A 13,695-nucleotide genomic window follows, 5' to 3' on the forward strand; every position below is an offset into this window, starting at 1 on the left:
GAAGGGCTGACGATAGCGTATGGTTGTGAGTGAAAAATCATGGTGGAGTTATGACGAGCTGAGAATAGTAGGTGATGGCGGTTGAGAAATCATGGTGGGTGTATGAAGATCTGATGAAAGCATATGATTGTGGGCGAGAAATTATGGTGGGTGTATGAAGGTCTGAGGATAGTGGGTGATGGCGGATAAGAAATCACGGTGGGTGTACGAAGGGCTGAGGATAGTGGGTGATGGTAGATGAGATATTATGATGGTTGTATGAAGGGCTGAGGATAGTGGGTGATGGTGGGTGAGATATCACGGTGTGTGTATGAAGGGCTGAGGATAGTGGGTGATGGCGGGTGAGATATCATGGTGGCTGTATGAAGGGCTGGGGATAGTGGGTGATGGCGGGTGAGATATCACGGTGGGTGTATGAAGGGCTGAGGATAGCGGATGACTGTGGGTGTGAAATCACAGTGGGATTATGAAGGTCAGAGAAGCTGGGGTTATAAACATCGGACGCAGAGGGTAACTAGACATTTGAAATCCCCAAAGCAATATTGTGTAATGGACCATATGTACATGAACAAAGCCCATAGTTACACACACATGTTGTTCTCCAATTCCCCTGCCCCAGCTGTGGGTGCACCTCCTGGTTCTTTGGTACATACACCTTTAAAACAGTGCAGTACTGTGATGGGTGAATGAGGCATCTAATAGGTGATTGGAGTATTATACATACGTTCGTCCATCTTGTCCAAATTGCACTATCACAGATGAAGCCCCGATTGTTGGAAACAGAGGGTTAATAAGGTTATTGTTCCACACAAATTTCACACTACTAATGACTCCAACGTCGTTATCCACATCTATGTACGCTGTGTACGCGTCTCTGGTATTAATGTAGCCTCTGTATGGATGAAAGACAGAGAAAATACAGCATTTGGCTTTCAACTCTAACCATTAATTACGCTAGAGGTGAGACTGACACTCTGGTGTGTCCTAGTCACTGTGGTACTGCACCGGCTGGCAGGGTGTGCTGCTACTTGTAGTTCCCCAACAGCCGGAATGCTACAGGTAGTATATCTCTGCTGCAGGCTACACTGTCTTGGGACAGAGGGCCTGATTCAGAGCCAGACGCTATTTGTGGACGGTCGTTCCAAAAAAGGGTCCGGCTATTTAAATTGAGCGTTCGCTCTTTGCTGTGTGTTGACGCCTCTATGTCTGAGCAAGCAAATGAAAAATGTGCTCGCTAGTTTGTAAAGACGCCCCTTTGCCGTTTGCATCACACGTCATCTCCGGTATTTATTAGATTCATTGGGAACATCGAAAGGCATCAGAACTGCTCGCAGTGCTTGTGGTAGGATTTTCTTACCGCTATCACTGTGAGCAGTTCAGGCTATAAGACAACCAAGTGACGTGGTCGATCATGCTCCTTTACTAATTATGCACTCCCACTGAACGCCCTTTTGACCGTTTGGCACGCCTGCGTTCGGATCTCCACTCCCCGTTTTCAAGCACCTTCCCCTGTTACCACCCACAAACGGTACATTCTGTCAATCACATTAGCAGCCGCTCGCTGTTTTGCGAGCGCACGATTTCCGACCGCAATGACTGGTTTGCGCATGCGCATTATGACCCATACGCATGCACAGTTGTGCCAGCATCGCTCAGAACGAACGAGCGGCCGCTTACGAGCGGCTCTGAATCAGGCCCAGTATTCCCTATCTCAAGTCATAACAATCATTTCTTTTTCAGATCAAACCACCAGGAAGATTCACCATGTAATGTATCAGTCACTTACTTATAGATTTCATACTGACGACTGTTTCCATTGGCCCCGTACAGAGAAACGTGGAAATACCCCTGTACGTTCAGGGTGCCGGTGATCTGCACTGTGACCTTGTACCTCCAGCCTGGAGATAATACATTGTATAATATTACAGGTCTGTAAGTATTTCTCTTTGGACGAAAATCTTATTCTGTCTTATACAAACAGGCATAAATATAAATGTCTGAGAGCATCGTGAGGCACAAAGTTATCATTATACAGTGATAGTGGTATAGCTTCAGTTCCACTAATAAACATATATATTTATATAATGTATATATTCTAATAATCGTAGAAGGACTGTCCTGTCTCAGCAATGCAGGCACCGTGGAAGCCTGGGTAAGAGACTGACTGGCCACCAGGTAAGGTATGGGGGTGGGGGCAGGGGCGGACAGACCTGATCACAGCTGGGAAGATGCACATTCCCCATGCGCCTCCCTCCCCCCCCCTCATCTTACTGCCATGCAGGAGGGAGGTAAGGGTGGTGGGCACAGGGCCTGATTCAGAGCTGAACGCTCTGACCAGAGTGCTCGCTCTGAATCAGGGCCCTCCTACCTTTTTTTGGAGTGTCCTCATGGACGCTCGCATAGCTGTGGGTTACCACCCACAGCTATAGCGAGCGTCCATGATGATGGTCGCGATGGTCTTGACCATCGCGACCATCGGGCTTGCGATGGAGACCCTGCGGTAGGGTCTCACTGCCGCAAGCCCTGGAGTGATTTTGGCTCTATCAGAGCCAAAATCACTCCCACTGACATCACTAGTGATGTCAGTGGGGCCGGCTTCAGACGGTAGGCGTTCCCATGGGAACGCCTCCGTCTGGCAGGCACGCCCCCGGCACGCCCACCAAAGGGGGCGTGCTGTCAATCAACATCGACAGCACGCCCCCTTTGGTGCGAGACCCGCAGTGACAGCTTGGCTGTCGCAGTCCGGGTCTCGCGGATGCGCACGACGGAGCTCCCTCCGTCGTGTGCATGCGCAGTGGGGAACATCGACCCGCTTGCGAGCGTACTGCCGCTCGCAAGCGGGTCCGAATGACCACCACAGTTTCATCCTCTGCATCCCTCATCCGATCCCTCAGCTCATCATCACTAAGCCATATTATCAGGGGGGGGGAGAGTGTTATTTTGATATTTTTCCAAAAATTTATTATTTACAGGTTTTACATTTACTGCTAACACCCTTATAATCTACACTACACAGTATATACTATCCCCCCAACATACATCTTATGTTAATTATTTAAAGTGGTGATTAAATTATATTTAAATTTTATATATATATATATATATATATATATATATTTATTTATTTTTTTAAATACCAAAATAACAGCCCCACCCCCGGCTAATAATTTGGGCCAGTGACAATGAGCTCAGGGTTCGGTTGAGGGATGCGCGCAGTGTCAGCAAGATGATTTATGAAGCCATTACAGGATACACACGTCTGCTGTAATTTTTTCTTTATATTAAAACTTTTATAAGACATTAACGAAACATATTTCTGGCTTTCCCAAACTTACGTGAAAAGCTGGATTGACTTCCAGTATTGAAATAAAACGTTTGGCTGGAAGAAGTGACTCCCGTATAGGTATCAGCATAGTGCCCCATTAATGGGCATCCTTTACTAGGGCATGGAAACCCTCCACCCTAAGAGACACAAGAGACAGTTGTTTCTGGTTGTGTGATGCACCTCATTAAGGAGCTAGTATGTATGTATAGTTAGTGGTGTATTCTCTCCCCTTTATAATAAGGTGTTTTCATACCTGCACTCAATCCTTTTAGACTATGGAGGTACCGAAACACTGGCGTATAGCAAGTAGTGTGAGGAGCCTGGGCAATTATAATATTACAGCTGAAACTCAGGACCATCACTCTTTATACCCTGGTTGTCTGGCTTCCAACAAACAAAGCCCAAAAGTTCTGAGATGGAGCATAAGCAAGAGAGAGGAGAAGAATCAAGGTCAAAGCATGAGCCAAGGCCATTAAATCAAGACCAGCACCAAGTAGGGCGAGACTAGGACTTCCAGTATCCCCCATGGAATTAGAGAAAAAGGTTGTATGTATAAAGATTTCTTTTTATCCTTGGTCAACACTGGAACATTGGGAATGTCCCAAGCTGACCATAAGTCATATTTCCAAAATTGGCATTCTTGTGCATGGAAGACCAAGTTGCTGCTATACACAGTTGCTCATTGGAGGCCCAGTGCTTTGCCGTTAAAGAATTACCCACTGACTTAGCAGAATGGGCTCTTATAATCTTCAGAACAAGCTTGCCTGTCCCAAAGTAAGCCTGGTGGCTAACCAAAATAGGAGCTCATTCAGAGCCGCTCGCAAGATGCGTTCGCTCGCTGGCAAAATGGGGCCGGATATTTAAATGAAGTGCTCGCACTGCGTCGCGTAAGGATGCCCTCTATGTTTTAGCGCGCTACGTCAAAGTGTGCTCGCAAGTGTCTAAAGACGCCCCCTTGCCACTCGCAGCACACGTCATCTCCGGGAAATGTAGGATTAATCGGGACCATCGTGAACCATCGGAGCTGCTCGCAGCCTTTGAGGTTGCCTTAATCCGCCGCAAGCACAGCGATCAGTGCTGGCTGAAATACATGCAGGTGACGTGTACAATGACGCTATTTTGCTAATTATGCACGCCCCATGTCAGGCCATTTTGGCGGCCTGACATGCCTGCATTTGCACATCCACTCCCCCGTTCACAAGCACCTTCCCCTGTTACCACCCACAAATAGCGCTATCTGTCACTCAAAGTAGCGACCTGATAGTGGCTTATTTGCAACAAAAATCAGATTGCAAAGAATGGCTTGCGCACACGCACTGCGAATTATACGCATGCACAGATGGGCGAAAATCGCTCACAGCGAGCGCAACTTAGCAGGCGGGTCTGAATCAGGTCCATAATCCACTGGGCGATGGTCTGCTTAGAGGCTGGCCAGCCCTGGTCAATCATAAAGGATCAAAAGATTGTCTATCCAACGCACTTTCCTAGTCATCTGGACATTGAACTTAGGACAGCACCGATCTCATTGAACACAAGGAATTTGAGTGTTGCTGAAGAAAGCACCCAGTACCATGAGACCTGGACCGGAGCATGACTGCTTCCCACCCCCTGAGACTGACGTCTGTGTTCAGAGTCCAGCCCAAATGGCCCCATAACGACCAATGGAGCAAACGATGTACTCTTGGTGACAATCTGATGAACTGGGAGCACAGCGGCATATGAGATTAGTCCCAACTTCAAGAGTATTTCAATCTGAATCTCCTTCAAGTAACAAAGGGCAAACTGGAATACCTAAGATGGAGTTTGTATATTCTCCCCGTACTTGTATGGGTTTCTCCTGGGTACTCCAGTTTCCTCCCACACTCCAAAAATATACTGGTAGACTAGTTGGCTAGTGACAAAAATTACTACTGAATCGGGAATAAATGCTTATTATTTACATCACTTGATAATGAAACAAAAAATGGAAAATTTAGGAACAATTTTGGCAAAATTTTTAGCCAGTTAATTGTTTTACTGCAGGTGTTTCTTACCCATCTCTTCCAGACAGGCCGGGATTTAGACAAGTACACCACAAGCTGGCAGCAAGTTATCAGGGATGCAAGCTCAGATAGGACATACAGTACTGTAAAAGTTCTTGGCTTTGTTTATTGTGTGTACTTTTTGTTATTGTATGCTTGTCCTGGTGTTTATTTTTTTATGTCGATGGCTGGCTAGCCACACCCTATGGCACAGGACACGCCCCCTGCACAGACCACACCCACACAACCCTGGTCATGCCCCCACATCACTAGCCACCCTCCCACGGCAGCATACAATAGGCCTTTCATACATTTCCGCTCCAGGCCCATGTGGGCTTTAATCTGGCACTGTTCACAGCACACTTGCCTACCCTCCCAGAATCTGCAGTCTGTCGTTAGGGTGCAGGGCTTATTGATACGATTTTATGATAATCGCGTCATTTGGCCCTGCCCCTTGGTCAAATATGCGCGGTTCACAGGATTTTGCCATGAGGATATGAATGGTCGGGCCCCGCTCCCATCACTGCCCAACTGCTGCATCTTCCTGGGCTTCTCCCGGGGAGGACAGATGAATAGACGGTAAGTAAGGTTCACAGATGTATCTGTGGGGGCACTTACAGGCGAACGTGGACTTTGGTCTTTTACCAGATATACGGCACAAAGGGTGGAATATCAGGATGTTTAGCACTGGGGCTTCTTCATGATGTTAATGGGGGGGGGCATCTGCACATTTTATTTAGTTATTTAATTTATTTATCATATGTACAGGACTTTTTTATTTCTTTTTTGTGGCCCATTTATATCAGGGGGTTTCTGGCAATGGGGAAGCTCAGCGCAGGCATCGGACTGGTCTTGAATGTCTGAAATCAGTGAAGTTATAGACTCTTATATATGCTTATAGATTATTCTTTACCTTACAGTTAGGGCATCGGTTATTTCAGTCTTACTCACTATATGAACTTACAGATGTGAATGAACTGTATGTGGAGGTGGGGAACCCAACAAAGCCGTCACGATTACTGATACTCTCGGTGTAATACTTGTAACTTCTGAGGTGGTTGCAGGCTACAAAGTCACGGGTTCCTGTGTAGGAAACACAACACACAACACACAATATAGTCACTCTACAAACATGGTTTAACCTTATTTCAATTTAAAATCCTGTATATATATATATATATATATATATATATATATATATATATATATATGAAAAACTAATTTACAAGAAACATATTTACATAATTCCATATTTACATATACTGTATGCTTTATAATGAAACAGTTCATGAAATTCAATATGGCCTTTGCACATCCATTTTGCTTTGTGCAAACTCACATTTAAATGGAGAAATTAGATGAGATATCGTTAAGGGCGACTCCCTATGAAAATGTTTATCTGAAAGTGTGTACAAGTACTTGTCCATTTATGTATAATTGTGTGCTAGAGAAATTTAGTGAAAGATTTGCACCAAATATAGAGATGCAGAACACCATGATCATCTCATAGAGGAATCTTTTTCTCTTTAACTGACAAGCACAGGAACAGACCATAAGAGCAAACTTTGTCTATCTGATAATGTCAGTGGGTGTACAGGGGGCGTATTACCTGAGGACTGTAATAAGATATAAAATACTCTGTAATGAAGTCTATGGTTGTTATTGCTGCATTAACCCTGGGGGAATATGTGCTCCCAGATAAGGACTAGATCTATTTATTTAATTCATTAATAAAATGACAAATTCTTAAGTATACTGGATTGGACTTTATTACTTTATGCAACAATGGAACACCTTGTAAAAGGTAAACTTAAACAATATATTAGCTGATGCACCCTGTTTAACTTGGGTAGACATTAGATATTTACTGTTTCCATTTCTATCTCACCACTCCAATAACATATTGATCCTTCACCTCTATAGTAATGCAACATTGTTATAGTAAGATATTACCCTCCTTCAGCTGTGTACTAACATATTCCACACCCTCACCTCCTGTAGTAACACATTTCCCTCCCTCGCCCATGTTGTAACACATTTGACATTCCCCTCCTGTGTTGAAATACAATCCCTCCCTCACACTTGTAGTAACACATTACCCTCACTCACACATGTAATAACTTATTATTTTTCCTCACCTCTGTAGTAACACATTGCCTATTCTCACCCCTGTAGTAATACATTCACCTCCCTCACCTCTATAGTAACACACTATCCCCGTTCACCCCTGTAAAAACACATTCCACTCCCTTGTGCGTGTAGTAACACATTTGGCATTCACCTCTCACACCTGTGTACTAACAGATTCCCGTCCCTCACCTGTGTAGTAACACATTCTCCTCCCATACCTGTGTAGTAACACATTCCCCTTTCTCACCTCTATAGTAACACATTCAACTCCCTCATCGGTGTAGTAACACATTCCGCTCCCTCACCTCTGTAGTAACTCATTATCCTTGCTCTCCTCTGTAGCAACACATTTCCCTCCCTCACCCATGTTGTAACACATTCGACATTCCCTTCCCTCACCTGTGTAGAAATACCACCCCTCCCTCACACCTGTATTAACACATTACCCACACTCATACTTGTAGTAAATTATTCCCCTCCCTCACCTCTGGAGTAACACATTCTCCTCCTTCAGCTCTGTAGTAACACAATACCCCCACTCACCCCTGTAGTATCACATTCCCCTCCCCCACCCATGTTGTAACACATTCCCTCCCTCACCCCTAGTAACACATTTGACATTCACCACCCTCACCTGTGTAGTAACACATTCTCCTCCCTCACCTGTACAGTAACACATTCCCTTCCCTCATCTATGTAGTAACACATTCCCCTCCCTCACCTCTATAGTAACACATTTCACTTCTCATCTGTGTAGTAACACATTCCCCTGCCTCATCTCTGTAGTAACACATTCCCCTCTCACTGCTGTTGTAACACTTTCCCTTTTTCTGCTCTATAGTAACACATTCCCTTCCCTCACCTCTATATAGTAACACATTCCCCTCCCTCACCTGTGTAGTAACACATTTTCCTCTCTCACCTGTGTAGTAACACATTCCCTTCCCTCACTATACAAAGAGGGGAGCCACACCAACTGCCAATGATGTTTGGCAGCACTTGGGGTGACAGTTGGTGTTTGAACATGATCTGTGCTGCAGCCATGAAGAGACAGTCAGACAGGACATTGCACAGGGGGAGGAACATTTTAGCCCTTTTCACCCCCTTGGGAGTCAAATTTAGAAAAATCCCTTCTTAGTGGGCACCTACGTCATGGAAGGAATATACTCCCTGATTTTCATGTTTCTAGGTCCAGGGGTTTCAGCTGGGTGTTGATGAGTCAGTCAGTGAAGACATTTTATTTTATATATATATATATATAGATATATAAGAAAATAAATTGTAAAGTAATGCACAAAGCACTGAATGTGTATTCCAGCGATAGAGGGGGCAGTATTCCCAGGTGCATTACCGAAATATCTAGCGTAGGGTGCCGAGTGGGTTTACTGCTACAGAATGATACATGGTGTATTGGTGATATATAATGCTGAAGGTAATGATTAAAACATTTTTTAAAGAGGATATAAGGTGTATTCAGTGACTGTTTATATTAATGGTGGTATATAGAGTTAAGAAAATATGTGATTTAAAGGGGTTGGCACGGGAAGCTGGCGTTCGGGATCCCAGCAGTCAAAATCAAAACGCTGGCATCCCAACTAGGTTAGCAGCCTGATGGCTGAAGGTATGTATACTTGACCTTACCCTACCCTATCCCTCTCTCTCTGGTTCCTAAACGTAACCCTCTCTCCCCGGTGCCTAAACCTAACCCTCCCTCCCCAGTGCCTAAACCTAACCCTCCCTCCCCGGTGCCTAAACCTAACCCTCCCTTCCCGATGCCTAACCCTAACCCTCCCCGGTGCCTAAACCTAACCCTCTCTCCCCAGTGCCTAAACCTAACCATCTCTCCCCAGTGCCTAACCCTCCCTCCCTGGTGCCTAAACCTAACCCTCCTTCCCTGGTGCCTAACCCTCCCTCCCTGGTGCCTAAACCTAACCCTCCCTCTATGGTGCCTAAACCTAACCCTCCCTCCCCGGTGCCTAAACCTAAGCCTCTCTCCCTGGGGCCTAAACCTAACCCTCCCTCCCCGGTGCCTAAACCTAACCCTCCCTCCCCGGTGCCTAAACCTAACCCTCCCTCCCCGGTGCCTAAACCTAACCCTCCCTCCCTGGTGCCTAAACCTAACCCTCCCTCCCCGGTACCTAAACCTTACCCTCCCTCCCCGAAGCCTAAACCTAAACCTCCCTCCCTGGTGCCTAAACCTAACCCTCTCTCCCCGGTGCCTAATCCTAACCCTCCCTCCCTGGTGCCTAAACCTAACCCTCCCTCCCCACTGCCTAAACCTAACTATCCCCCTTAGTGCCTAACCCTTCCTCCCCATAGTGCCTAACCCTAAACCTCCCCATAGTGCCTAACCCCTAATCCTAGCACCAACTCTCCCCCCAATCCTGCTACTCACCTTCAGGATTCCGGCGGGCAGGATGCCAGCGGCGGTTTTCTGATAAGTGTCGGGATTCCGGCGTCGGCATTGTGACCACCGGTATCCCCGCTCTCGGGATATTAAATGTATCCTGTTTTAAAATGAATGCAGATTAACTATCCTAAAAATATGAAAGAACACGTATTATCCATAAAAAAGCTTTCATGGTGTTTAGCATACAGTATAATGTTAAGAACATTACATATTAGTACTGTATACTATAATAGTCTGTATAAAAGTGAGCTAAATATTAATCTTATCTCATATCGCCCCCTAGTGGCTGCAAACTGAAGACTTTCAATAGTAACTGGTGAGAAAACTGGACAACCCAAAAACATGATCTCTCTTCCTGCTGTTTTTCACTATCCCCAATAGTGACTGACACATGGGGTAAGAGTCGTGCCAGGGAGGGCACCCAGCCATTCATGGGGGGAGGTGTAGTAACAACTGCACATACTGTACTTAATAATACAAAGTAACAGAAATAGGATGCAGAGTAAGTAACTAGGCCATGTAATACATTGGCACAAACAATTAGTAGCACATCTAGAACACAGACATGACACAGGTGAAGGATGCAGAAGAAGTAACTAGGCCATGTAATACATTGGCACAAACAATTAGTAGCACATCTAGAACACAGACATGACACAGGTGAAGGATGCGCTGTGTTGGCAGGGAGACACTGGGCGAGATGCATGTCGCATTGTATGTTACATATGATACATCCTGCCACTCCCTGCATGTATACCCGTGTAACTAATGCCATTATGCAAGAATAAAATCACAAAGGGCAGCTCTCCCGGTAAGAGAGGATTATGACCCAGAAGTCTCTCTGGCGTCTTTCTGTGCATGCGTGCGTTGCTGGGGGTGCTGGGAGGGATCCCGATGAGTAGTAGATACTGGTAAGGAACCTCCTATGTGGGGAGAAAGAATGTTCTATGCAGGTCATTAAGAAACATCTCTGTATACAGTATATGGTGGAGAACAGCAGCTGACATAATGTAGTGACATAATAAAGTCAGTTACCTGCAGGCCTGGAAGCTGTGAGGACTCAGCTGCAGGACCCCCTGAGAGTCCAAAGAGACTGGATAGTGTTTATATGCCAATAAAATCGCTTCCTTACCCGCTGGTGGATGTTGAAGTTATATCGTTATATCTTTACAGGGTTGTGTCAGTCAACAGGAGAGAAATTCCTAATAATAGGACTACAGTAGCGTAATGTTGGGCTAAAAGAAATGCCACGGGGTATGTGACCAACACAGTGAACTTTTCAGTGTCTTCCCGGAACGTTAGAGGCCATCTGACCAGCTTATTGACCAAACGACCAACATTGACAACCTCCACAGATTAAAGGGGTACAGATGTGTGCGTGTTTAAGCCATGTTTGTGATGCATTACATGCCATGATTTCCTGGTGGACCAAAGCAATGGGTACCCCCAAGTGTGGATCTGAACTTCCTGGTCATGAGGGTACAAACAATCTATAGGATAAGGTGAGCTGTATGAGAATACCACTGGACCCTGGAGAAGTTAATGCCACCGTTGGCTCTGTGTGGTTGCAGCTTTAGCAAGAAATATGCGGTTTCTTGTCTTGCCCAAAATGAAGTGTTGGAAAAGGAAATGAACATATTGAATGTCTTTGGGGGACAATCAAATAAAATCGGTAGAATCTGAATTAAGAACATTAGGCGGGGGATTGTCACCATATTGAGAAGGGGAAGGGATTTTCAGCTCTCCAGCTCTCCAGATGTTTGTAAAATTTAGACTGAACAGAAGCCCCAGGTACTTTGGTATTTTAACCCCCCCGATATGTAAATTGGAACACCCCCCACCCCAGTCCCACAAGCTCCCCCAGAGCCAAGACATAGTGGAACAGTGATCCATGAAACTTCACCAAACAGCTAAAGAGTGTGAAAGATATGAGACAGGGATTCAGAGGGTTGGAAATGTATAATAGATGGAAGAGGGGTCAAATTCCAAAATGAACAACAGTGGGGAGAGGGGACAGCCTTGACGGGTGCCGCAGTACATAGTCAAAGGGTCAACTCAGTGGCTGTTAAGTAGGAGAAAAGTGGAAGTGGACACATACAGCTAGCGACCAAAATCAATAAAAGTGTGACGGAAAATTCCTATGCTGTAAAATAGAAATATGGCTACAGGACAGTGTCATAGGCTTTGGTAAGTTATGTGTATGCGACACACAACAAACGCAGCCACAACCGTCTGCACTGTCTTAACGGAGTGTTTGTTGTGTACTAAACTGTGTTGGTGTTTAGCAAGAACCTGGGGATTTATGGTTGGAAGTCTGTCAGCCATGATTTTACCTACAGAGCAATTTAATGCCAAGTTTTAAGCAATGTGATAGGTCTGTAAGACTCTACTAGCTGGGGTCACATTCCGGCTTAGTAAGCTAAATGGTGTGAGAGTTAAAATGTGCAAAAGGGGCAGGATGCTGTAGATTATCCAGTAAAGCAGGGGCTACATGGGGCTGCACGATGTTATAGTAGTGATAGGAGAGCCCATCAGGGCCTGGATTTATGGTGCTGAAGCTTGGAAACGGCTGCAGTGATTTCTAAAAGTGTAATGTCCTGAGTAAGGGGTATATTTACTAAAGTGAGAGTTTATAGAAATGGAGATGTTGCCCATAGCAACCAACCAGATTCTAGCTATTATCTTCTAGAAGGTGCTAGTTATATGTTAAGTAGAATCTGATTGGTTGCTATGGGCACATCTCCATTTCTAAAAACTCTCATTTTAATAAACATACCATTCAGGGATTCCGATTGGGTCAGAGCCAAGGGAGGTAACCGTCTCCCGTAACAACTGGTAGTCAGGTAATAGGGAAGAGCAGAATATAAATTGGTATAGTAGGAATTTCAGGGGAAGTTGTGGTAAGAGTCCCCGTCTGTAGGTACTTAATGATGGTAGTTGCTAGTAGATGGCCAGCCTTGTTACCACACTGACAGTATAACGATTCACCGGACGGCGAGGTGAGGTGGCCCTGCACAGCCTTGGATAGTCAATCAGGCAAAGACTGGTATCGTGCAACTCATTTTCTCTTTTGTTTGGCGACATAGGGGTCTAGTTACTAAGCAGTGTTAGGAGACAGAGTGAAAAGTGATAAGGTACCAGCCAATCAGCTCCTAACTGTCATCTGACAGGCTGTGGGCCTGATTCAGAGCCGGACGCTATTTGCACTCGCTCGTTCAGAAAAAGGGGGTGGCTATTTAAATTAACCGTTCGCTCTTTGCGGTCTGTTCACACCTCTATGTCTGAACGAGCGAACAAAACATGCGAACGTAATTTTGAAAAAAACGCCCCCTGGCCGCTCGCACCATACGTCATGTCCGCTATTTATTAGATTAATCGAGTACATCGGACGGCGAATGAACTGCTTGCTATTCTTGTGGTTGGTTTTTCCTACCGCAATCATGCGAGCAGTTCTGACTATAAAATAACCCAGTGACGTGGTCGATGACGCTGCTTTATTAATTATGCACACCCATAAAACGCCCGTTTTGACCTTTAGGCACGCCTGCGTTCTGATCTCCACTCCCCGTTTTCAAGCACCTTCCCCTGTTACCACCAACATACGCCTCCTCCTGTCACTCAAAATAGCAGGCATTCGCTATTTAGCGAGCACACGATTTTCAGCCACACTGACTGGTTCGCGCATGCGTATTACAATCCGTACGCATGCGCAGTTGTGCGAACATCGCTTGGAACGAATGAGCGGCCGCTTTCGAGCGGCTCTGAATCAGGCCCTGTGTTTGAAAAATGACATCTAGGAGCTGATTGGC

General features: G+C 45.5%; 1 protein-coding gene across 1 annotated transcript in view; it reads right to left on the reverse strand.

The window, feature by feature from the left end:
- Positions 1-13,695, reverse strand: part of PNLIP (pancreatic lipase) — a 133,989-nt gene that overhangs the window by 2,360 nt on the left and 117,934 nt on the right. Inside the window, exons 8-11 of the mRNA XM_088466431.1 lie at positions 6,311-6,429; positions 3,336-3,462; positions 1,787-1,898; positions 725-892 (exon numbers count right to left, since the gene is read on the reverse strand). Of these exons, the coding sequence (XP_088322557.1) occupies positions 725-892; positions 1,787-1,898; positions 3,336-3,462; positions 6,311-6,429 (526 nt within the window). The remainder of the gene's footprint in view (positions 1-724; positions 893-1,786; positions 1,899-3,335; positions 3,463-6,310; positions 6,430-13,695) is intronic.

The sequence above is a fragment of the Taudactylus pleione genome, unplaced genomic scaffold (genome assembly GCF_031769625.1).
Source record: "Taudactylus pleione unplaced genomic scaffold, aTauple2 ptg003137l, whole genome shotgun sequence".
Classification (NCBI taxonomy): Eukaryota; Metazoa; Chordata; class Amphibia; order Anura; family Myobatrachidae; genus Taudactylus; species Taudactylus pleione.